At 39.5% G+C, this 23,518-nt stretch overlaps 1 protein-coding gene across 11 annotated transcripts in view; it reads left to right on the forward strand.

The window, feature by feature from the left end:
- The first annotated feature begins 440 nt into the window (after positions 1-440).
- Positions 441-23,518, forward strand: part of BTRC (beta-transducin repeat containing E3 ubiquitin protein ligase) — a 175,726-nt gene continuing 152,648 nt past the window's right edge. For 4 of the 11 annotated variants that reach the window (XM_061403184.1, XM_061403185.1, XM_061403189.1 and 1 more), the window contains exons 1-2: positions 441-595; positions 5,515-5,622. In XM_061403184.1, the coding sequence (XP_061259168.1) occupies positions 548-595; positions 5,515-5,622 (156 nt within the window). In that variant the 5' untranslated portion in view covers positions 441-547. Of the gene's footprint in view, positions 596-846; positions 982-5,514; positions 5,623-23,518 lie in introns of those variants that run through there. The other 7 variants (XM_061403187.1, XM_061403191.1, XM_061403193.1 and 4 more) reach the window with 3 other exon arrangements.

Here is a 23,518-nt window from a genome sequence, read left to right on the forward strand (position 1 = left end):
GGGGGGCGTCCAGTTCTCTAGAACAACAGTTAGGGAGGCCCTAACGTCTCTGTCCTCTCTCTCACAGCTTTTTCCAGTATTTGGGCTACAGGTGAGGCACTGGTCGCCATCTTGATATCAATTGCCAGGCAAGTCGCCACTGGCGTCTCTCGGTAACCACGGAGACACCGATGCCCCTCCCGTTTCTCAGCTCTAGAGGCTGCAAACTACGATTCCCATACGCAGATCGTCTCTACTTGACGGTCAGTTGTCTAGATTTGGCTTGGGAGACACCGCGACCCTACCGCAGTGAACCGCGGGAGTTGCAGTTCGCGGTGTGGCGTCACGTTTTGCTTCAGGAAGCTCCAGAACCACAAATCCCGTGAGCCAGCGGGTAACACGCATGCGCAAAGGACACCTTGTCTTCCCTGGCCCCCCCTGCCAGTTCCTGAGAGGTAAGAGGGCGGAGGAAAGGAAGAGGAGGCGGGATCCGGGCGCTGCGTTGGCTGCGGCCTGGCACCAAGGGGGCGGCCCCGGCGGAGTGCAGACCCAGTGGCCCCTGGCGATTATGGACCCGGCCGAGGCGGTGCTGCAGGAAAAAGCGCTCAAGTTTATGGTGAGGAGAAGGTGCAGGCCGGGGAACTGTGGAGGCGGTGCGTTGGCGGCGTCCCTGAGGCTCGGGCCTGGGCTGCCTGCCCGTTGGAGGAGGGCGCAGCGAGACCCTGGGCCGAGGCCGGCGGCGGGGGCGGCTAGAGGGACGGGACGGGAGCTTCTGGGAGGTAGGAGGGGTTGCGGAGAGGACCCGGGGGTGGGGGCAGCAGCTCCGCCATCTTGTGGATGAGAGGCCAAGTGACAGCGGGAGCCTAATCGGGGAGGGGTCTCTGGGGCGCGCGGGGCCCTGGAGAGTAAGGGGCGTAGGGACAGTTACTGAAGAGCTGAGGAGGCCAGGAGGAGAGACGCCGTGAGGCCGCTGGCAGGGCCTTGCCGGTGTGAGGGTTACGGGTGAGGCCCTGGAGAAGAGGTTCATTCAGTAGTGGGGAAGGGGAACGCTGGACAGTGGGAGGAAAGATACTGGGAGTGGGAGGTGGGTGGGAAAAACGGGCAAGGCTGCATGCGGATGAATCTAAGGTAGAGCAGAGAGAGGACTGGTGGGAGACTTGCAGTCTTGTAGAGTGAGATGGGAAAGAGAGCCTTTGACTTCAGGGTACAATCCCAGCTTGGCCAAACTAATGTTGACAAACTCTGGGAAGAACTAGGCCTTACTTAGGAAGGAAAGGACTGGGGACGGGGATCTAGGGCTGTGATGACAGTCTTTGGGAAAGGGAAAAGGTTGAATAGATGCCAGAATTACAGGTATCAGGAAAGGGTATACATCCTCTAGTTTGAAAGAAGACAGAAGAGGTTCACTGGTTAGGGAAATCCAGGTACAGGAGATTAGGGGCGAAATTAATATCTAATAGTGTAAACCAAAGCTTAATGCAATATCGTAGAGACAGTAAAATGTGGAGACCAGGTGCAGTATCACTTTCTGGGAATGGAAAGGCTATGCAGATTAGCATCCAAAGACCCATAAGAAGTAATAAGATCACTGGAGCAATTCAGGAGATAAAAGGGGGAATGCAGATAGTGGAGAATAATAGATGTCAGGGTTAGTAGTTACTTAGGAGTTTTAGGTTGAAGTTTTAATCCTTGGGAGTCTAGTTCTTTAACTTTGTATCATGCTTTTCTTTTTTTGATATGTGTATGTTTAGCACATTTGTATAGCTATTTGATGCATTTAATCTGATGCTTCATTTGTATATCCCAGATGTAAAACCAGACTTTGTGGTTACAGCTAAAGAATGATGGGATGCATAGACTTCTTTCTGTCTTAACTGGTGTCCATAGGGACCATTGATATTATTTGCAGTCTATTTGCTTTTTCAGAAGTAATTGTAACCTGTCACTCCAAATCTTTATTTCTGTTGTTAGATAGTTGTTTTGTGTCCTTGCCTTAGATAGAAAACAAATGTAAACAAACCATGAACACTAACCTAATTGAATTTAGGGTTTAAACTGCTGCATTTACAAGAATATAATTTAAGAGTCTGGTCAAATTTACTATAACTTTATTTATTTTGTATTAGTGCTTTCTAAAATGCCTAACTAACGTTCAAGTGTATCTTTAACAAAATACTATTAGACCTGAAGAAAGATCTTGAGTTTCTGCCCAGTGTTGAAATTCTAAAATATTAAGAGGCTTCGAAATTGTTTTGGACTTCAGAAGTGAGACGAAGTTGCTTTGTATGTACAGCCAGCTTCTAGATTTAAGTAAGAAAAGTGACAGCTGCTTATTTTTGTTTTTCTGCTTAGAGGTTGACTCAATCCTAATCTTGACACATGTCAGATTTATGGAATAATGTGGTTTTAACAGATCATAAAGGGACCTTATGAGATCATCTTCTTTACTCCCTGATAGACCTCAGCCTAGGAACATTTTCAACCAATTGATCTCTGCTTTGTACCAGTGAGTTGTTTTGATAATGGTCTCCTGATTGAGTTAAAGTTAGAGCTAGAGATGGCCATGAGTAGTTTGAAGCTTTTGGGACACCACACATTATTAAATGTTGAGTCAGTTTCCATAAGGAGAAACCAATTTTTCTTCAATTTTAGTTACTTTCATTTTTGACCTTGCCTGCTGTTAATGGCTGCTGTTTGCGAGAAGGCCAACTGGAAAAGGGTCACCAAGAATGACACCTTAATAACTGAAACAGAATGGAGAGTTAAAGATTTGGTGTTCTTTTTCAGCTCAGTGCTGTGCTTAGTTGCTCAGTTGTATCCGATTCTTTAAGACTCCATGGATTATAGTCCCCCAGGCTCCTCTGTCCATGGGGATTCTCCAGGCAAGAATTCTGAAGTGGGTTGCCATTTCCTTCTCCAGGGGATCTTCTCAACTCAGGGATTGAACCCAGGTCTCCCGCATTGCAGGCGGATCCTTTACTGTCTGAGCCACCAGGGAAGCGCTTTTCACCTCAGTAACAGTCTTATTATGAATCTAAGTCACAACCTGCCTTTGGTCCCATTTACCCTGTTATGTTTGTTTACTTAGTCATTTGAGATAGGAAGATATTTTATTTGTGCTTGCACCTGGTAATTAATGCACAGTACACATGGAAAAGACTATCCTTTTAATCATATTGAAATTTTTATATAGTATTTGGCTTTATTTTGTCCTATCCTTTCTGTCAATTCTGAGGTGTGAATGACAATTTTTGTATAGGATGCCCTGATTTCTACAGTTTAAGAAAATATAAAATTTTGTTTAAAATAACATGAAATGGATATTCTCTTTTATGAATTTTGCTCATTACTGTATTGATGTAGTAATTTGATTAATTTTTATAATAAAACCTTATCAGTGAGACCGATTCAGATTTGACCATAATTCACACATGGTCTAGACTTAAACTTTATCTTTGACTATCTGTACTATATCTATATCTGTCTATCCTTCTGTATTTTATCTATTTATATGACAAGTTGAAGGATGGATTTGAAATTTATTTTTAAGTGGACAGGATAAACTGGTCTCAGGATCTTAGAACTAGGGAAATTTGACACATGGATGAAATAATTTCAGGATGTATAGAATAGTTTTTTTTATTGATAGATAAGTGAAACAGTGTAAAGGTTAACTTGCTGTGTAACAAACATAAATCTTTCATTGATTGGTGCATTTTCTGTTTCGCTTGGTGTTGGCTGGAATGTTCAAAATGGCCACAGTCTCTCATGGCTGGCCCAAAATGGCCAGTTTCTCACGTTGGCCACTGTCTGCAAGTTCAGCTAGCAGTAAGGCCTTCTTGTCTTCCTTTCTCCACATGGCCTTCTTTTGGATTTCCTTAAAGCATGGTGTCTGGGTTCTAAGAAGGGGAGCATTCCAGGAGATAAGAAATAGAAGCCAGCCAATTCTCTTAAGTCCTAGGTTTGGAAGTTGAGAATGTTGTTATTGGTCAGAGACAGTAAAGGCTGGCCCAGAATCAGAAGGAGGGAAAATAATCTCTCCCTGTAGACAAAAAGAGTAGCATGCAGGAACAGAGAGAAGGAAATTGCTGGGGGCCAGGACCTTTTGAGTCTGGCTACCATAGATGCTGTTCTAGTTGGATGCTCAGGGTGAAAATACAGATGGGATCAGCCACATTTGTGGCTATTAACACTTGGAATGCTTTGGAGACATCTCATTTTTGAGATTAACTTCCTAAAAAACTATTGTGATCTCCTGCATGACTTGTCTTAATAATGTTACTGTAGAGATAATACTGGATGAATTGATATGATTCAGGAACTTTTATTTGCTTGAGAACTATATATATCTAAAAACAAGAAATTGCATTTTAAAATAAGTATTCAGATTTTTCACTGTGATGGACTTTTTTTTAAATCAGATTGATTACCAGCTGGTTGGATAACATTTGAAGCTAGTTCTTAGTTTGTCAGAGTTTCTGTATATTAATCTCTCTTGCATGTATGCTCAGCAATTCTTTGCGACCCCATGGACTTCAGCCCACCAGTATTTTCTGTCCATGAAATTTTCCAGGAAAGAAGCCTGGAATGGGTTGCCATTTCCTACTCCAGGGGATCTTCTTGGCCTAGGGATCAAGCTTGCCTCTCCTGTGTCGCTTGCATTGCCAAGTGGATTCTTAACCTGTTCTCAATTTAAATTAGCCTTCAGTTTCTTTTCTGAATACTCTTATATAGGCATTGGAGTATGAAATTACAAATTAATGATAATTCTTTGTGCTCATTTTCTTGATTCATGTTTATGATAGATGTACATAGTAAGTTACTGGAAGTGAATTACTAAATGTGGAGTAAAAATTCTACTTTGAATGAATGCCAGAAATTTTTTATTGCTAAATTAGAAAGTGAACTTTCAAAGGAGACTACTTATTATTCTATATTATTTATGTATTGTTTAAATCCTTAAGGAAGGAAGCAGTTAAGAATTTTTTTCCCTTTCTAAAGGGAAATGAGACATGATGTAAGATTTTGATCATGTATAGATAAAATTATTTGTGGTAAATGGCATTACAATTTACAAAAAGAAGAAATAAAGAAAAAATAATCTTTGTGGTATAAAATATTTTAAGATACCATGTGCTTTCTAGCAGTATTTTAATATAGCATGAAAGTGCTTTCTAAATGTTTATAATAAGAATTCATTGTGGATGAAGTAGTAAATATTTGCCAGTGTTTAACAGTCTTGGTCACTATAAAGAAAACTGCCTTCTTCATAAATCAAATCCATCATCCTAACATCAGCAGTGGAGGAGGGAGACCATCTCTATGGGAGAGGTCCACCTGATCTTACCACTTCAACTAGTATTCTACTAGATTCACCTTGTGCTGAGGGAATTATCACTGGATAATTTCCTTTAGTTTTCTGAAGTCTGATTGAAACTAAACTAGAACATTTTATAGAAGACTCAGAGATAGCAACAGTGGACTAGATACTGAGAGTAATGTTGAACTAAGAATGTGATTTGTTCTCTGGGGCAGTACCATACCACCATAGTTCCTGGATTGCCTTTGTATGTGGCCAGGGTGGGGATGAGGAGCAGAGGAGCAAAAGTCACAGAACTGGGAGAGAATTCCTGGCTGCTTAAGGTAAACATTTTGAGTTGGAATTTTTTCTTGATTTCTTTCTCTTTTCTGAGATTTGGCTCTCCCTTCAGGTACATTTGTCTTCCTATTCCCAGGCTTGTGACCTGATTCTGTCTGTGTCGATTATAGGATAAACATGGGTTTTGTTTGTTTATTTTTCTTTGTTTTTGAAAAATATGATCAGCTATGAATAGCTAATATGTATTTATTTAGTGTTTACTAGTTGCTGTTCTAAATTCTTTACATATACTGTTGTTTAATTTAATCCTCCCAATAATTCTGTAAGGTAGATTCAGTACTATTGTTGCTCCCATATTTGGATAAGGAAACTGATTCCAGAGAGGTTAAGTAACTTGTGCAAAGTCACTCTGCTTAGCAAGAAGCCTGAGATCAAATCCTGGCAGTCTGACTTGAGACCTACACTGTATTTCATCCTTGAGGCTCAGAGAAACCGTGGAATATGATGGCATATTTCTTTCCTGGCCAAATGGGCCAGAGTGGAGAATTACTGTCCAGATTTATATACAGATTTTCTGATGATTTGAATTATTAGGAAATGTTGCCACAGTATCATTGTATCGATTGGCTATTGCTGAGTGATAAAACCCCACAATATGTCATGGCAGTATAATGATAGATATTTATTCTCAAGAACATGTGGGTTTGCTGAACATTGGATGACATAGGCTGAATTTTGTTGGGTTTCTCTGGATTTGGCTGCTCACTCAGGACTGTTTCACATATTTTTCTGAGACTGAGACTGAAGAGACAGTGACTTCCCAGGCTGAGCTGTCCTCATAGCTATAGTAGAGGCGCAAGAGAGCAAGACCACTGGTTCAGATTCCTTTCAGTCATTGGTTGTATGGTACCTGCTGATATTCCATTAACCAAAGTAAGTCACAGGGTCAAGTGAGGAGGTGGGAAAGTATACGTTGCCCATAGAAGGAGTGGAAGAGAGAGCAACTTGCACAATAATCTACTATGGTAATAATAGTCTATAATAATCTAATATACTCGATTTGTAGAAGAATGGTAAAATGCTTACTCTTACAACTACTGTGCTGGTGCTATTCTGACTACCACTTTCTCATTTTGGTTGCCGAATGACACCTAATGTAGTGTGTCTCTCTGTATTATGTTATGTAGAAAAAAAAAGTGTTAAAAGAAATAATCAGAAGGCAGTGGCACCCCACTCCAGTACTCTTGCCTGGAAAATCCCATGGACGGAGGAGCCTAGTAGGCTGCAGTCCATGGGGTAGCTAAGAGTCAGACACCACTGAGCAACTTCACTTCACTCTTGCAACCCAACCACACCTTTGGCCAAGGCCCTCCCCTTGAGCCCCTCGCCTTTGGCCCAGAATGCTCTCCTGCACCCCTCGAGCCCTGTCCCTTCCTCGGCCTAGGCTCTTCCCGGTGTCCAGTGTATTGTCTACCACGCAGCCCGAGTTTGTAATAAAGCGGAGACTGGAAAAAAAAAAAAAAAAGAAAATAATCAGAATCTTGACTTTAATCCACAGTGATAACCTGAAAAGTTCATCAGTATCACAATACTATTTTTCTGTACTTGGGAAAGATAAGGTTGATGTGGCTCCAACAGCATTTGTAACAGAAGTTGAACTGTAACAGAATTTGAACCAAGGTCATACATAGCGCCTTAGCAACTCCCTTGGTGCTAGGTTTAGAGCTCTTAATAACCCCTTCTCTGCACCTACTCTTAGGGGAGCAAGGATATTTTCTGATGTCTGGGAGACTTTCAGGCTTTCTCTGAAAAATTGTGGAAACAGAGTTGTAGCGTGTGGATGTTTTTGCAGCATGGATGCATAAATCCTTGTACCTCTCAGGAAGTATGACACTAAACTGTTAATGTGGTTACTTGTGAAATGGTGGATTATGGGTAATATTTCAAAATATTTAATGTCATCTGAAGATCTATTAGGAAACACACAGCACAAAAAGCATTACTTGGTTGTTTTTCTTTTTCCTGCGTTCCTTAATGTTTTCTACATTTTGACAGTGAATATGTATTGTTTTTAATCAGATAAATTAAAACTTAATATATTTAATGTTTATGTTTAAACTTTAAAAAATGTATATGTTTATAAAACAAGTACCCCAAACGAAGACCTGCACTTTGTCATGGAGCGCAGTGTAGCAGGTGTACTGGCCAGTGGACTGGCAGTGATGGCTTGAATAGACATCTCACTCACCTCATTTTGTTAACTGAAAAGTCTTAACTGTTGGACTTGCCTACTTAATAAGGATCTTTCTCTCTCCCATTCCATACCCCCAAGCTCATTTTAAATTGTAAACTTCCATGAATATGTTAACACAATTGATAAATTATATTACTTAAACCACTGTATGTATCTAAAGTTTTCACTGGAAGTTTAGAACTCTGTGGTTCTCAACTGTGTTGAAGCACTGCATTTTCCTGTTTAGAAGTACTTGGCAAAAAGTTGACAACTGGAAATGAGGCCATGGTAGTTGGCCTGCACCATGACTTGATAAAAATATAAACATAATCTGAGTGCAAAACATTATGTTACGTGTGGAGGGAGGTGGTTATGGGGGCAGGAGGAGATGAAGACACAAAGTTAAGTAAAACGTCTGTCTTCTCTAGAACTTCACAGTTGGTTGAGAAGACAAGCATTTATAAATCTCTCTTAAGGCACACTTTGGTAAGTGCCAAAGTAGAGGCGCAAAGTGCTATAGAATTTAAGGGAGGGGAAATTAGCCTTAACTGGAAAGAGCTTTGGAAGGTTTGAAGAAGAAAGCTTCATATTGGGTCTTGTGGAATATATAGATTTTGCAGACTTGTTTCTGAAGTGGCTGTTCCAAGAACAGGGAGTTGTTTGGGTAAAGGCCAGAAGATCAGGAGATGGTCAGCACAGTGAGTAGATACACGTGATTTGAACATAAGGTGCATAGCAGACAAGAAGGAAAAGATAAACTGGGAGGCTAGGGAGTTTCGATTGAATCCAGTTTGTAGTCAAGAATAATATTCTAGTGTACTTGGTATATGTCTGTATAAGGTTTTACTGAAGTAAAATAAATACACTTTTTAAAGAAATCATAAGAATACAGTCCATTGAATTTTTACACAGTGGTCACTTCTGCATAACAATTATCTAATACCTATAGATTAGTTTTTGCCTTTACTGATATTTAACTTCATATAAGTAGAATCTTTCCAGTGTATATACTAGTCTGGCATCTTTTGTCCCTCATAAGAAGATTCATTCAGGTTACCTTAAGTGTAGTGTGTTCATTCTTGTTGCTCTGTAGTGTTCTGCTGTGTTAATTCAGTTCAGTTGTTTAGCCATTCTCTTGTTGATGGACGTTTGGGTTATTTCCAGTTTTTGGCTACTGTGAGTAATCTTGTACATGTCTTTTCTTGAAAATATGTACATATTTCTGTTGGGTATATACCTAGAAGTGGAATTGCTGGATCATAGGGTATTTTTATCTTGACTAGATTCTGTGAATTTTTTCCATTTGATACTTTCTGCAGCACCATATGACAGTTGCAGTTGCTGTACATTCTTGTAACATTCACTTGCTGTTGTCTCTCTCCACTTTAGCCATACTAGTAGGTGAATGATATTGTCAGACTTTTAATTTGCATTTCTTTAATAGCTGCTGTAGTCAAGTACCTAAAAAATTATTTAAGAAGGTTCTTAACTTTTTTAAGTTTATTGGCTGTTCAGATATCCTCTTTTGGGTCTGTCTATTCAGGGCTTGGTCTAATTTTTTCTTTTTAATTGCCTTTTTCTTATTGATCTATTCCCTATATTCTGGAAAATACAGTACGGATCTTTCATCAAATATATGGTTCTTTTGTGGGAAAACAAAGTGTTTTGTTTTCAAATTTTTTCATTTAAGGAATCAGTAAAAAAAAAGAAAAAGTAGTCACAAGATTTTGTGGCTACAAAGTATCTACACAGGATTTATAGAATTACCAATTTTTTTCGCTGTACCACCAGTGCTTGAAAAAGTTGCACCACTGTCAGCACCATCATTTTATAAATGAAAAAAGGAGCTTTTTAATGCCATAGAAATAGAAAACACATAATCTCAGAGTAAAGGAAACTCTCTGAGGTAGGGAGAATAATGCCCCATCCCCTGAGCCCCCTATTCACAACAGTTGAATCCCAAGAACCTGTGAATATGTTAAATTACAGGGCAAAGGGGATTTAACAGATGAAATTTGGTTGCTAATCAGCTGATTTAATTTTTTTGCAATACCATGTGGCATGCAGGATCTTAGTTCAGTTCCTGGACCAGGGATCCAACCTGTGCCCCCACCTGCAGTGGAAGTAAGACTCTTAACCACTGGACTGCCAGGGAAGTCCCTCAGCTGACTTTAAAACAGGGAGATTATCCTGGATAATCCAGATTGGACCCAGTGTAATGACAAGGGATCCTAAATATGTAAGAGGGAGGCTGAAGAAGAGGTCAGAGTGATGATACGTGAGAACACAATCCATTGTTGCTGATTTTGAAGAGGAGGGAAGAGAACCATGAGCCAAGGAATGTGAGCAGCCTCTTGAAGCAGGAAAGGATAAGCCTCCAGACAAGAACATAGGCCTGCTGAGGCCTTGATTTTTGGCTCAGAGACCCATTTCAGACTTCAAAACTATAGGACTGTCAAATAAAAAATTACTGTTGCTTTAAGCCACTCACGGAGAAGGCAATGGCACCCCACTCCAGTACTTTTGCCTAGAAAATCCCATGGACGGAGGAGCCTGGTAGGCTGCAGTCCACGGGGTTGCTAGCGACTTCCCTTTCACTTTTCACTTTCATGCATTGGAGAAGGAAATGGCAACCCACTCCAGTGTTCTTGCCTGGAGAATCCCAGGGACGGGGAAGCCTGGTGGGCTGCCGTCTGTGGGGTCGCACAGAGTCGGACATTACTGAAGTGACTTAGCAGCAGCATCAGTGAGCCACTCAGTGTGTGGTAATTTTTTACTGCAGCCATGGCGAACTAATGGAGCTTCCCTGATGGTGCAGCGGTTAAAGAATCTGCCTGCAGTGCAGGAGTCACTGGTTCAATCCTGGGTCAGGAAGATCCCCAGGAGGAGGAAATGGCAACACACTCCATTATTCTTGCTCAAAAAGTCCCATGGACAGAGCTGTGAACTACAGTTCATGGCGTCACAAAGAGTCAGACACAACTGAGCGACTAAGTGTGCGCATGTGCGAACACACACACAAACATACACACACGGCAAACGAATACATCTTAGATAGTTACCCTAATTGGAGTGTGTGTATACACACTCCATATATGTATGCTGCTACTGCTAAGTTGCTTCAGTCGTGTCCGACTCTGTGCAACCCCATAGACGGCAGCCCACCAGGCTCCCCCATCCCTGGGATTCTCCAGGCAAGAACACTGGAGTGGGTTGCCATTTCCTTCTCCGATGCGTGAAAGTGAAAAGTGAAAGTGAAGTCGCTCAGTTGTGTCCGACTCCCAGCGACCCCGTGGACGGCAGCCTACCAGGCCCCTCCGTCCATGGGATTTTCCAGGCAAGAGTATATATGTATACATATATATAATATAACTATCTTTATTTTTAGTGTTTGCTAACTACCAGTGCAGTTCATTCTCTTTCTCCTAATATTTTATTTTGAATCAACTCAGAATTACGAAAAGTTTAAAGTACAACACAAATGACATTTCCTGAACCATTTGAGAGTAAGTTGTCACATCATCATTACCAAATGCTTAATGTATATTTTCTGCAAACAAGGACATTCTTTATAACACAACCATCAAAATTCAGAAATTAATATATTTCTGAATTAATTGCAGATCTAACCCCTTAGACCCATTCAAACTTTGCCAGTTGTTCTGATAATGTTCTTTGTAACAAAAGGATCTGATCCAGAGTCACATACTGAAATTAGTTGTCATGTCTTAGTCTCCTTCAGTCTTGGAACAGTTCCTGTCGTCTTTACCTTCCATGACTATGGCACTTTTGAAGATTATAGGCTATTTTGTAGAATGATTCCTCAATTTGGGTTTATCTGATGCTGTTTCCTTATTATTAAATTTGGGTCCTGTATTTCTGTCAGAAATACCACAGAAGTGTTGCTTTGTTTTACTGATGGCCTCCTTGCAGGTGACACATAACGTTTGTTTGTCTTCTGACTTTTTTTACTTGATTAAAGTGGCTTCTGGCAGTTTCTTCTTTAAAGATAATGTTTTTCTCTTTGTATTAAGCATATTATGGGAAAAGTACTTTGAAACCATGTAACTATCTTATTCATCAGATTTTCAACCTATTTATTTCTAACAGAATGGGTTTATGAATTCCTGTTTTATTTGATGGGTTATAATACTATCATTATTTCTTTTGACAAATTGTTCCCTGTTTGGCCAGTGAGAGTGCTTTCAAACTATTTTCTTTGTCTTTTTGATATAATTCTATCATTCTTTGAGCATGTCATTGTTTTCTGATATAAGATATTTTAGGCTTACCTTGTACTTTTTTTTGCCCCAGCCCTGAAATCAGTGTTTTCTCTCTTCTTTCCCCCTGGTTTCTTTTAGTAGAGAATGATATACAGAAGTCAGTATCTGGGTGTTAGGTATATACACTGCTGTGGGAATGTCACTGCTTCCAAGTCCTCTCACTGGACAGAGGTAGGGAATATATGTATGTGTAAACATGCATACATACACATGTGCACACACATTTATATTGCTTTTTAAAGTTTATATATTTAAAACCATGAGTTCACGTGGATATCTCCAATTTTAGTCTAACACAACAGGGTTCATTCAATAATTTCCTTTCTATAATTGTAACTCCCTTTTCTAATAGTAAGTTGGCTCTCATTATCCTCAACATATTTTCTTAATCTCCCCTGTATGTGACCAATCTCTTCTGTTGCTGCTGTTACTGACACCCATCATGTGAATGCCATCCTTACCTTATCAGGCTCCAAAATTCTATATTAGGCTGCTGTCCCTAGCTCCCTGTTTGAACACCTTTCTCATTTCAGGCTCTGGTACTGTGCACTAAGTTGCTCTCCTCACTCCATTTGGACTCTAGCACCCTGTGCAGGGCTACCAAAGCTGCCATATTCCTGTGTAGACATTTTCTTTATCTTGCTGGGGTTCTGACATCCTTCTGTAGGTCACTACAGATTCCACCATCACATCTTATGAACCTAACTAAACTGAATACAGATTTTTCATTTTGCAAAACTGAAACTCTGTACCCATTAAACAGCTCTCCATTTCCCTTTCCTCCAGTTCATGGCAATCACCATTCTACTTTGTTTCTGTGAATTTCACTATTCTAGATACCTCATTTATGTGGAACCATACAGCATTTGCCTTTTTGTGAATGGTTTATTTTTTTTAGCATAATATCCTCAAGGTTCATACATGTTAAGGCATGTGTCAGAATTTCCTTCCTTTTTAAGGCTGAATAATATTCCATTGTATGTATACATCACATTTTGTTTGTCCATTTATCTTTTGTCAAATACTGGGCATACTTTCACCCTTTGGCTATCTGTGAATAATACTGCCGTGAACATGGGTCTACAAATACCTTTTCAAGACCCTGAAATGCTTTATTTTACCTTTTACATTTAGATCTACAGTCTGTCTGGAATATTTGTGTTTGGTATGAGGTAGAAGATAGAATTCTGTTTTATTTTGTTTTTCCTCTGTTGTATTGCAGGGTTACTTTTGTCATATATCACCTGTCTATATATGTGTGTGGGCTGTTTCCAGGACTTTTCGGCTCCAATGGTCTAATTATCCTTCTGCCAGTATCATACTTCCTTAATTACTCTGTTTTGATATCAGTTCTTAATATTGGATACGGAATGTCCCTCAGCTTTTGCATGTCCATCTATATTGGAATCAACATAATATCCAAAACATCCTCCTGTGACTTTCATTGGAATTTCACTGAATCTGTATATAAGTTTGGGGAGAATTGAGATCTTAACATTATTGAGTTTTATAATCCATGAAAATGGTATATCTTTCTATTTTGGGGATCTGTAATTTCTCTGTCGGGGTCTTTATACATCTTTTGTTAGACATATTCCTAGGTATTTGGTGTTTTTAGATGCTATTTTTTAAATTTAATTTTCTGTTTTTGCTGAGTGTAAAATTTTTTTAAATCTGAAGTCCATGGCCTCCATTCAATATAAACACATGGGAGTACTTTTTTCTGAAAGGTCTATACTTTACATCTGAATCTGATTCCTACTGGGGGTAATACAGCAAAGAAAATTAGAAGACCACTTTAGTTATTTGACTTAGAGTAGATTAGACTAGGAGGAGGCAATGGCACCCCACTCCAGTACTCTTGCCTGGAAAATCCCATGGATGGAGGAGCCTGGTAGGCTGCAGTTCATGGGGTCCCTAAGAGTCGGACACGACTGAGCGACTTCACTTTCACTTTTCACTTTCCTCCATTGGAGAAGGAAATGGCAACCCACTACAGTATTCTTGCCTGGAAAATCCCAGGGATGAGGGAGCCTGGTGGGCTGCCGTCTATGGGGTCTCACAGAGTCGGACACGACTGAAGCGACTTAGCAGCAGTAGCAGCAGCAGACTAGGAACACAGAGCAAACAGGCAAGGAGGCTACTTAAAGGCTATGTAATAGTCTAGGCAAGAAGCTATGTGGGCTTAAGCCGGGGCAGTCAATATGGAAAGAAGGAAAGATATTCAAGGAATATTCTGGAGATAGACTGAATAAGGTTGCCTGGAGTAGGATAGGAGAAAAGAATAAAAAGAGAAGAGTAAAATAAGACTTGTTTCAGGCAGTGTTAGTTGCTCAGTTTTGTGCTCCTCTTTGCGACCTCATGGACTGTATCCTGCTAGGCTCCTCAGTCCATGGAATTCTCCAGGCAAGAATACTGGAGTGGGTAGCCATTCCTTTCTTCAGGGGATCTTCCCGATCAAGGGATTGAACCCGGGTCTCCTGCACTGCAGGCGGATTCTTTACCGTCTGAGCCACCAGGGAAGCCCTCATTTCAGGTATATTTAGGGCGATTAGTTAAAGGGAAGGTTGGGTTTCCCTGGTGGCTCAGACAGTAAACAGTCTGCCTGCAATGCAGGAAACCTGGGTTTGATACCTCGGTCGAGAAGATCCCCTGGACAAGGAAATAGCAACCCACTCCAATATTCTTTGCCTGGAGAATCCCATGGACAGAGGAGCCTGGCGGACACAACTGAGCAACTAACACTTTGACTTGTCATAGCAGTAGGTATGGCAAAACAGCTATTTTGGTGGGTAAAAATATTGGAGTAGCCCTTCACTTTTTAATAATGAGACTAAATTTAAGATATTCACATAGATAAAAATGGGCAAAATAATACTATTTCTTGGATTTAGAAGGTAGAAAGTTGAATGATGGGGTTTACTTGATGCTGTTCTATACTTTTCTGAGTATATGAAATTTTCCATAAGAAGAAGTTAGAAAAGAAAGATGTATCTAAATAGAACTGAAGTTCTCTGGACCACCTCTCAAATCCTATATGATAGAAAGATCAGGATTCATCTAAATGTCGTGTAAGTTCATAATCATTGCCTGTTGTACTGAGAATAACATTTTAAATCAAAGTCAGCCAGATAAGGAGGCACAAAGCTACGGAAGCTTTACTTGTTGAGGTAGGCCAAGTGCTTGGATATAGCTAGGAGCTGAGGAAAGGAAATTTAGCCAGGCACATGGAACATGGTATCTGTGGGCAATTGAAGCAGATCTGGGGACCCAGGGAAGTTTATAAGGGCAGGATATAATTTCAGAGGGAGAGAATAGTGACAAGGAATCTGGGTACAGATAGTCTGGGGAGATCCAGATAGGCAGACAGCATCAGTGAGTACTGAAAAGAGGCAGCAAGTCCCCCCTTTCAAGCTTGGGCTCAAAAATAGAACTGGAATACCCAGCAAGGAACTGAAGAAGTTGGCCTACTCATTAGTGCCCACTGCAGTAGCACTATACTTTATTAAGTGTAAGAATTATTTGGAGAGTATGTTAATATGTATTGCAAATTCTCAGCTCCTCTTCCATCCACTTTTGTAGGCCTCAAGAATCTGCATGTTTAACACGCATCTCGGTGTTTCTGATAGAGATATTTCTCTGATCACGTTTTGACAAAACGTCCAGACCACTGTGTCCTGTCCAGTGTATCAACACAGAGGCAGTAGGGGAAATGTTGTGACTACAACCAGCGTAAAAGGTGAAGCCTTGTACATGGGGAACGTAGCAGGAAGCATCTGAGCTAACTGAATTCAAGTGTGGAGGCAGGTGGTAATTATTCTGTAGTTCAGTTCCGTTGCTCAGTGGTGTCTGACTCTTTGCCACCCCATGGACTGTAGCATGCCAGGCCTCCTTGTCCATCACCAGCTCCTGGAGCTTGCTCAAACTCATGTTCATTGAGTCAGTGATACCATCCAACCATCTCATCCTCTGTTGTCCCCTTCTCTTCCTGCCTTCAATCTTTCCCAGAATCAGGGTCTTTTCAAATGAGTCAGTTCTTTGCATCAGGTGGCCAAAGTATTGGAGTTTCAGCTTCAGCATCAGTCCTTCCAATGAATATTCAGGACTGATTTCCTTTAGGATGGACTGGTTGGAACTCCTTGCTGTCCAAGGGATTCTCAAGAGTCTTCTCCAAAACCACAGTTCAAAAGCATCAATTCTTCGGCACTCAGCTTTCTTTATAGTTCAAACTCTCACATCCATACATCACTGAAAAACCAGAGCTTTGACTAGATGGACCTTTGTTGGCAAAGTAATGTCTCTGCTTTTTAATATGCTGTCTAGGTTGGTCACAGCTTTCCTTCCAAGGAGCAAGGGTCTTTTAACTTCATGGCTGCAGTCACCATCTGCAGTGATTTTGGACCCCCCAAAATAAAGTCTGTTACTGTTTGCATCTTTTCCACATCTATTTGCCATGAAGTGATGGGACCAGATGCCATGATCTTAGTTTTCTGAATGTTGAGTTTTAAGCCAACTTTTTCACTCTCCTCTTTCACTTTCATCAAGAGGGTCTTTAGTTCTTCTTTGCTTTCTGCCATAAGTATAGTGTCATCTGTATATCTGAGGTTATTGATATTCCTCCCAGCAATCTTGATTCCAGCTTGTGCTTTATCCAATCCAGCATTTCTCATGATGTACCCTGCATATAGGTTAAATAAACAGGATGACAATATACAGCCTTGACATACTCCTTTCCTGATTTGGAACCAGTCTGTTGTTCCATGTCCAGTTCTAACTGTTGCTTCCTGACCTGCATACAGATTTCTCAAGAGGCAGGTCAGGTGGTCTGGTATTCTCATCTCTTTAAGAATTTTCCACAGTTTGTGATGATCCACACAGTCAAAAGCTTTGATGTAGTCAATAAAGTAGAAATAGATATTTTTCTGGAATTCTCTTGCTTTTTCGATAATCCAGCGGATGTTGGCAACCTGATCTCCGGTTCTTCTGCCTTTTCTAAATCCAGCTTGAACATCTGGAAGTTCACAGTTCATGTACTATTGAAGCCTAGCTTGGAGAATTTTGAGCATTACTTCACTAGTGTGTGAGATGAGTGCAGTTGTGCAGTAGTTTGAGCATTCTTTGGTATTGCCTTTCTTTGGGATTGGAATGAAAACTGACCTTTTCTAGTTATGTCAATTAAATCTCAATAAAGCTGGAAAAAAAGAGTGAAGACAGAATGAGACAAACTTCATGGTAGAGGCTTGAAATCTTTTTGAATTCTAATTGATTAGTATTAAGTTGGCTTCTAAAAAGAATTTACTTCTGGGTACTGTTTGCAGCTGGAGTAGTTGGTGAACCATAAGGGAAGAAAAATTAGCAAGATAATACCGTTTATAAGAGTTATATCTAGTAGAAGAACAATAGCAACATCCTCAAACGTGGCTGTTCTAGGCATGTTAAAATCACATCACAATAAACTGGTTGTAGATCGTTCTAACATTACTTTCATTGTTAATATCCTATGACCCTGTCACATGTGAAGATAAATGACAACAGACTACTTCAACAACTGTTTTATACAGTTCTTAAGATAACATCTTGAGGTAATGTCAAGGAATGAAGGAAGAAATTTGAGGAATCACTGAAGTGTTCCTTAAAGCAATAGACATAACTGAATGGTAGGGAGATTTATGATGAAACATTAGTCTCTTGTACAGTTACATAGATCAGAGTTATTCTTTTGAGCAGGGTCCTCAGGCTGAGGACAGAGCCACAGGCTTGCTGAATAGTGAGGAATTCTGTCTAAAAATGTCCTTTTATCTTCATCCCTTGGATTATAAGCACCATCAGCCACAGCATCTTTAAAATAGAGGAAGATGTGTAATTGGATACAAGTAAAGGAGTAAATGTGAAGGGACTTTCTAGGCCTTAAGGATATGGTGGTAGTGATACTTTTACCACAAAACTCTAACACAATAATTCACACAGACTCCCAAGGTTTGTTGACTATACATTCTACCCCATTCCATTTTACTGTTTAAACATGTATATTTTCATGTCTGCTGTGTATGACCAAAGAACATTTTTGGTCTTAGTTCTTTCTTTAAAAAAATTAACACTTAGTAAAATTAACTTTTTTTTTAGTGTACAGGTCTCAAAATTTGAACACATGTAGATTCATACATATTCATATAACCACTGTATATCCATAACAATTGTATATCCATTCAGGATATACAACAGCTCCATCATTTCCCCCAAAACTCCCTGTATTATCTCCCCATCTCCCTAATTTCTGGAAACTGTAATCTGTTCTACCTCATTTTAGTTTTATTTTTCTGAGAATGCCATTTAATTGGAATCATACAATATATAATCTTCTGGTACTGACTTCTTTTACTCAGCATAATGCCTTTTTGATGATTCATCTAGGCTGTTATATGTATCAATAGTTCATTTCTTTTTATTGGTTAGTAGTAGTTCATTGAATGGATTGTACCATATTTTGTTGAAGGACATTTGGGTTGTTTCCAGGTTTTGATTATTATAAATAGAGCTGCTGTTAATTTTTTGAACATAAATTTTAATTTGTCTGGGGTAAATTTGGAGGGGAATTGCTGGGTCATATGGTTAGTGTTTGTTTAACTTTGTAAGAAACTGCCAAGCTGTTTTCCAGAGTGGCTGTACCATTTTGCAATACCACAAGCAGTATATAAGAATTCTAGCTCTGCATCCTTGCCAGCATTTGGGATTGTTAATATTTTTTGTTTTAACCATTCCGACAGGTATATAGTAGTATCTTACTGTGGTTTTAATTTACATTTCCCTAGTGCATGCCTCAGTTCTTTTTTTTTTTTTTAATATTTATTTATTTGGCTGTGTCAGGTCTTAGTTGTGGCATGCAGGATCTTAGTTCCCAACCAGGAACCAACTTGTGCCCCTTGCAGTGAAAGTGTGGAGTCTAGGGTAGGAACACCAGAGACATCCCTACCCTATACTTATTTATTTATTATTATTATTTTTTTTTTACTTTACAGTATTGTATTGGTTTTGCCATACATCAACATGCATCTGCCACGGGTGTATACGTATTCCCCATCCTGAATCCCCCTCCCACTTCCCTCCCCATATACTTTTAAAAAATAAAGCAAAGTAAGTGATAAACAGTCATGATGATCATGATCATTATCAATCATTATCAGTAAAGAGATTTACTGATCTCTTGTTCTTGGTATAATTTTGAAAAACTTGCTTATTCAGGGAAATAATTTAGATAGTGGAAAGAAGGTCATTTCCTTAGTAATGTATTTGTTTGGCCCCCTTCTACTTTTTTTCTCCCTTTTTCATAAATCATCGCAAGCAGAAACTTGTATTATAAGAAGCAAAGCAGATGATTGCTAGTTAAACGTTTAGTATTTTAATAATTTTATTTATGTATTATTTTTGGTTACACTGGGTCTTCGTTGCTGCGCCTAGGCTTTTCCCTAGTTGCAGCTAACCTTCATTGCGCTGCTCAGGCTTCTCATTGTGGTGGCCTCTCTTATTGTGGAGCACAGGCTCTAGGTATCCGGGCTTCAGTAATTGCAACATGTGGGCTTAGTAGTTGCAATTGTAGGCTCTAGAGCCCATGCTGAGTTGCTCTATGGCATGCAGAATCTTCCCGGATCAGGGCTCAAATCCATGTCCCCTGCATTGGCAGGCAGATTCTTATCCACTGTACCACCAGGGAAGTCCCAAAATGTTTAGTGTTTTCGTTAGTTATTAGCTTAAGGTCAAATTTGTTTAATGAGTAAATGTGGAAGAGTTACTTTATTTACACTTTGAACACATACTTACTGATCATTGACATGCCACTCCCATTTTATGAAGCTGGAATGTAATTTCTTTATTTTTTTAATGACCATATATGTTTATAATTATTGAATCTTTGTTTTGATACTAGGTGAGTCAGTACTTTACTTTGATACCAAATCCTCAGTTAGGAAATAGCCTCCTGATTAGAACTTGTTTTCCTAGGAAAATATAGTCCACTTGCAAGCAGTTTCTAGTAATATATGCTGCAAAAATAGTCAAGTAGTGACTCAGATTTAGTGTTGAGTGTAACTGAGAAAAGATGACTTAAGTAGAGGGACATTGATACATCTGTTTTTCAAATTGCAGTTAATTATAGTGACAGCTTATAAGATCTACTTCATTGTCTCCTGGAATCTTGCTTAACTTTACAAATTTTACATGATTTAGGTTAGAAATGGACAGTATAAAAGTTAGATGAATTAAATGAAAAGAATCTTGCCTTATCAAATCATGCTTCTAAAGGTTTTTCATACCGTCCAATCATGTTCAGGTGTGACATTTTGAAAATAAGAATGATTGTTTCATTTTTTATCAGAGTTTGAGAATAGAAACTCCTTTTATGCAGGTATGTATCATCTTTGATTATATGGTAGTCTTCTGGATATCTTCCTCTACTTGATGCATACCAGCTGCATCAATAAATTGTGTGATCCTTGATGTGTTTGTATGTGGTCATGTTAAGAATTGTTTCTTAAGTATTCTTAAATATGTTTTACCAGTATTTTATGGAAAAATACTCATAATCTTTTGACAGCATTCATGCTAAAAAGAAGTAGAAACGGATATTTATCTCATTTGGAACTCATTCTCTTTCAGTGTATCTTTAAAGTGTAGGTATGAATAAGAATTCATACAATAGGATCAACTGAGACTTTGATTTAAGTATATTACAAATTGTATATGGAAGCCTGCATAAGATACTACATACTGTTTTTTTTTCCAAAGAAGCTTCTTTAAATGGTTTTGTTAAGTGTAGGAATGTTCTGATGATTATCTTTTTAATTAAAATGAGAAATCTTTGTTTAAAGTGGCATTCTTTTTTTACGGCCTGTTACAGTCTCTGTAACAATCATTTCTTAAGTCTGAACGTTTTATTTCCAGGAATCCATTTATATAAAACTATGTTTAGACTTAATTAAGGAACGATTCTTACAAAGCTTGTAAATAGCCAGGAAAAAAGGGACAGAAGATAAAACTGACATTCACATTTAACAAAATGATTGTTACAAGGTATGTAATAAGCTATAAAAATACAATAAATCTCTTTTTATAAGAGTTCATATTTTTTGATCCTTGTTTTCAAGGGTATTTAAGGAAAGCTCTGCAAAGTGACATCTGTTTTGCTGAATGGACTAGTGAGAACTTCTTTTGTTTCTAACTGATAATACAGGAGTTCTACCTGTCTTCTTTGTGTGCTTTCTTTGAAATACATTCTAATCAGTTAAGATGGGGATGTAAATTTTATATTGTGCAATAGTGAAAACAAGACCTAGTTCTCATCTCACTTATACTACTTTCTAGAAGTCAGAAAAAAATTTGGGCAAGTTACTTAACTTCTGAGTCTTATTTTCCTCATCTGGAAATTAGTGATAATAATTCTCTTCCTGCTTCAAAAAGCTGTTGTGAGGACTAGGTGAAATTACACACAGTGAAAATATTTTGGAAGTTATATATAAGACTGTGAACATTCAAGCTACCTTTCTTAATCTCTTTAACAGTTCTGGTAGTACTATTAATAGTAATAGTAAAATAACAACAATGGTAGAAAACACTTAGAGCTCAGTATGTACAATGTACAATTCTAGGCACTCAGCATTAACATACATTAACTCATTTGATCCTCTCACCTTATTAAGTATGTATTGTTATTATCCCTGATTTATACACCTGCAAACTGAGACACAGAGATGTTAAATTATTTCGTTAAGAGCATACAAACAAAACCTTGTGTGCACCAGGACCCAAGAAAAAGCAATGACACCACAAGAGACTGACCCAGACTTGCCCGTGAGTGTCCAGGAGTCTTTGGTGGAAGTGTGGGTGGGCGGTGGCCTGCTGCAGGTTGGGGGCACTGAGTGCAGCAGTACATGCATGGGACCTTTTGAAGGAGGTCACAATTATCTTCGTTATCTCCACCATAGTTTGGCCTCAGGTCAAATGACAGGGAGGGAACACAGCCCTGCCCATTAACAGAAAATTGGATTAAAGATTTACTGAGCATGGCCCTGCCCATCAGAACAAGACCCAGTTTCCTGCTCAATCAGTCTCGCCCATCAGGAAGCGTCCATAAGCCTCTTATGCTTCTCCATCAGAGGGCAGTCAGAATGAAAACCACAATCACAGAAAACTAATCAAACTGATCACATGGACTGCAGCCTTGTCTAACTCAATGAAACTATGAGCCATGCTGTGTAGGGCCACCCAAGATGGATGGGTCATGGTGGAGAGTTCTGATAAAACGTGGTCTATTGAAGAAGGGAATGGCAAACCACTTAAGTATTGTCAACTACAAATTGGCACTTACCAAGAGCATTGCCAGTGACTGAACAGCAAAGGCATTTTCCGTCTGCCTCTATGGAAATGCACCCGTCCCTTATAGCTCAGTTGTTAAAAGAATCTGCCTGCAGTGCAGGAGACCTGGGTTCAATCTCTGAGTTGGGAAGACCCCCTGGAGAAGGAAATGGCAACCCACTCCATTATTCTGGCCTGGAGAATTCCATGGACTGTGTAGTCCATGGGGTCGAAAAGAGTCAGACAAGGACTGAGCAACTTTCACTTTCACTTTCTATGGAGACTGAACCCCATGCTGCTATAGCTGTTGACCTTCAACAATCCCTGAGGGAGTTCAGGGTAGAGTGAGGCACTCTGCTCCAGGGAATCTGGTGGGACAGGTCTTTAGATAGTTGGATGTTTTTAGAAACAGATTTTATGATCTCAGTCCTTTCATGTCCTCATATCTAGAGAAGCACTAAATCCCTTCATGGTGACATTAGATCCTCATGACTAACAAAAAACCTTTTGTAAAATGAGTGCTTCATGGTATTGAACTCCCTCTTCACTGAAACCTTATATATTGACTTTCCCCCACTGCCGCTTTGGAGCAGTCTCCCAGAGCTATCTGAGATGCTGTCTCCTGGGCTGCAGTCCTCATTTTGCCCCAAATAAAACTTAACTCACAACTCTCAAGTTGTACATCTTTTTTTGGTTGACAGTATTTTTGCCTTGAGAACCCCATAAACAGTATGAAAAGGCAAAAAGATAGGACACTGAAAGATGAACTCCCCAGGTCAGTAGGTGCCCAATTTATGCTGGAGATCAGTGGAGAAATAACTCCAGAAGGAATGAAGAGATGGATCCAAAGCAAAAACAACGCCCAGCCGTGGATGTAACTGGTGATGGAAGTAAAGTCCAATGCTGTAAAAAAGCAATACTGCGTAGGAACCTGGAATGTTAGATCCATGAATCAAGGCTCTTGATGAAAGTGAAAGAGGAAAGTGAAAAAGTTGGCTTAAAACTCAACATTCAGAAAACTAAGATCACGGCATCTGGTCCCATCACTTCATGGCAAATAGATAGGGAAAAGATGCAAAC

This window comes from Bos javanicus, chromosome 26 (assembly GCF_032452875.1).
Source record: "Bos javanicus breed banteng chromosome 26, ARS-OSU_banteng_1.0, whole genome shotgun sequence".
NCBI lineage: Eukaryota > Metazoa > Chordata > Mammalia > Artiodactyla > Bovidae > Bos > Bos javanicus.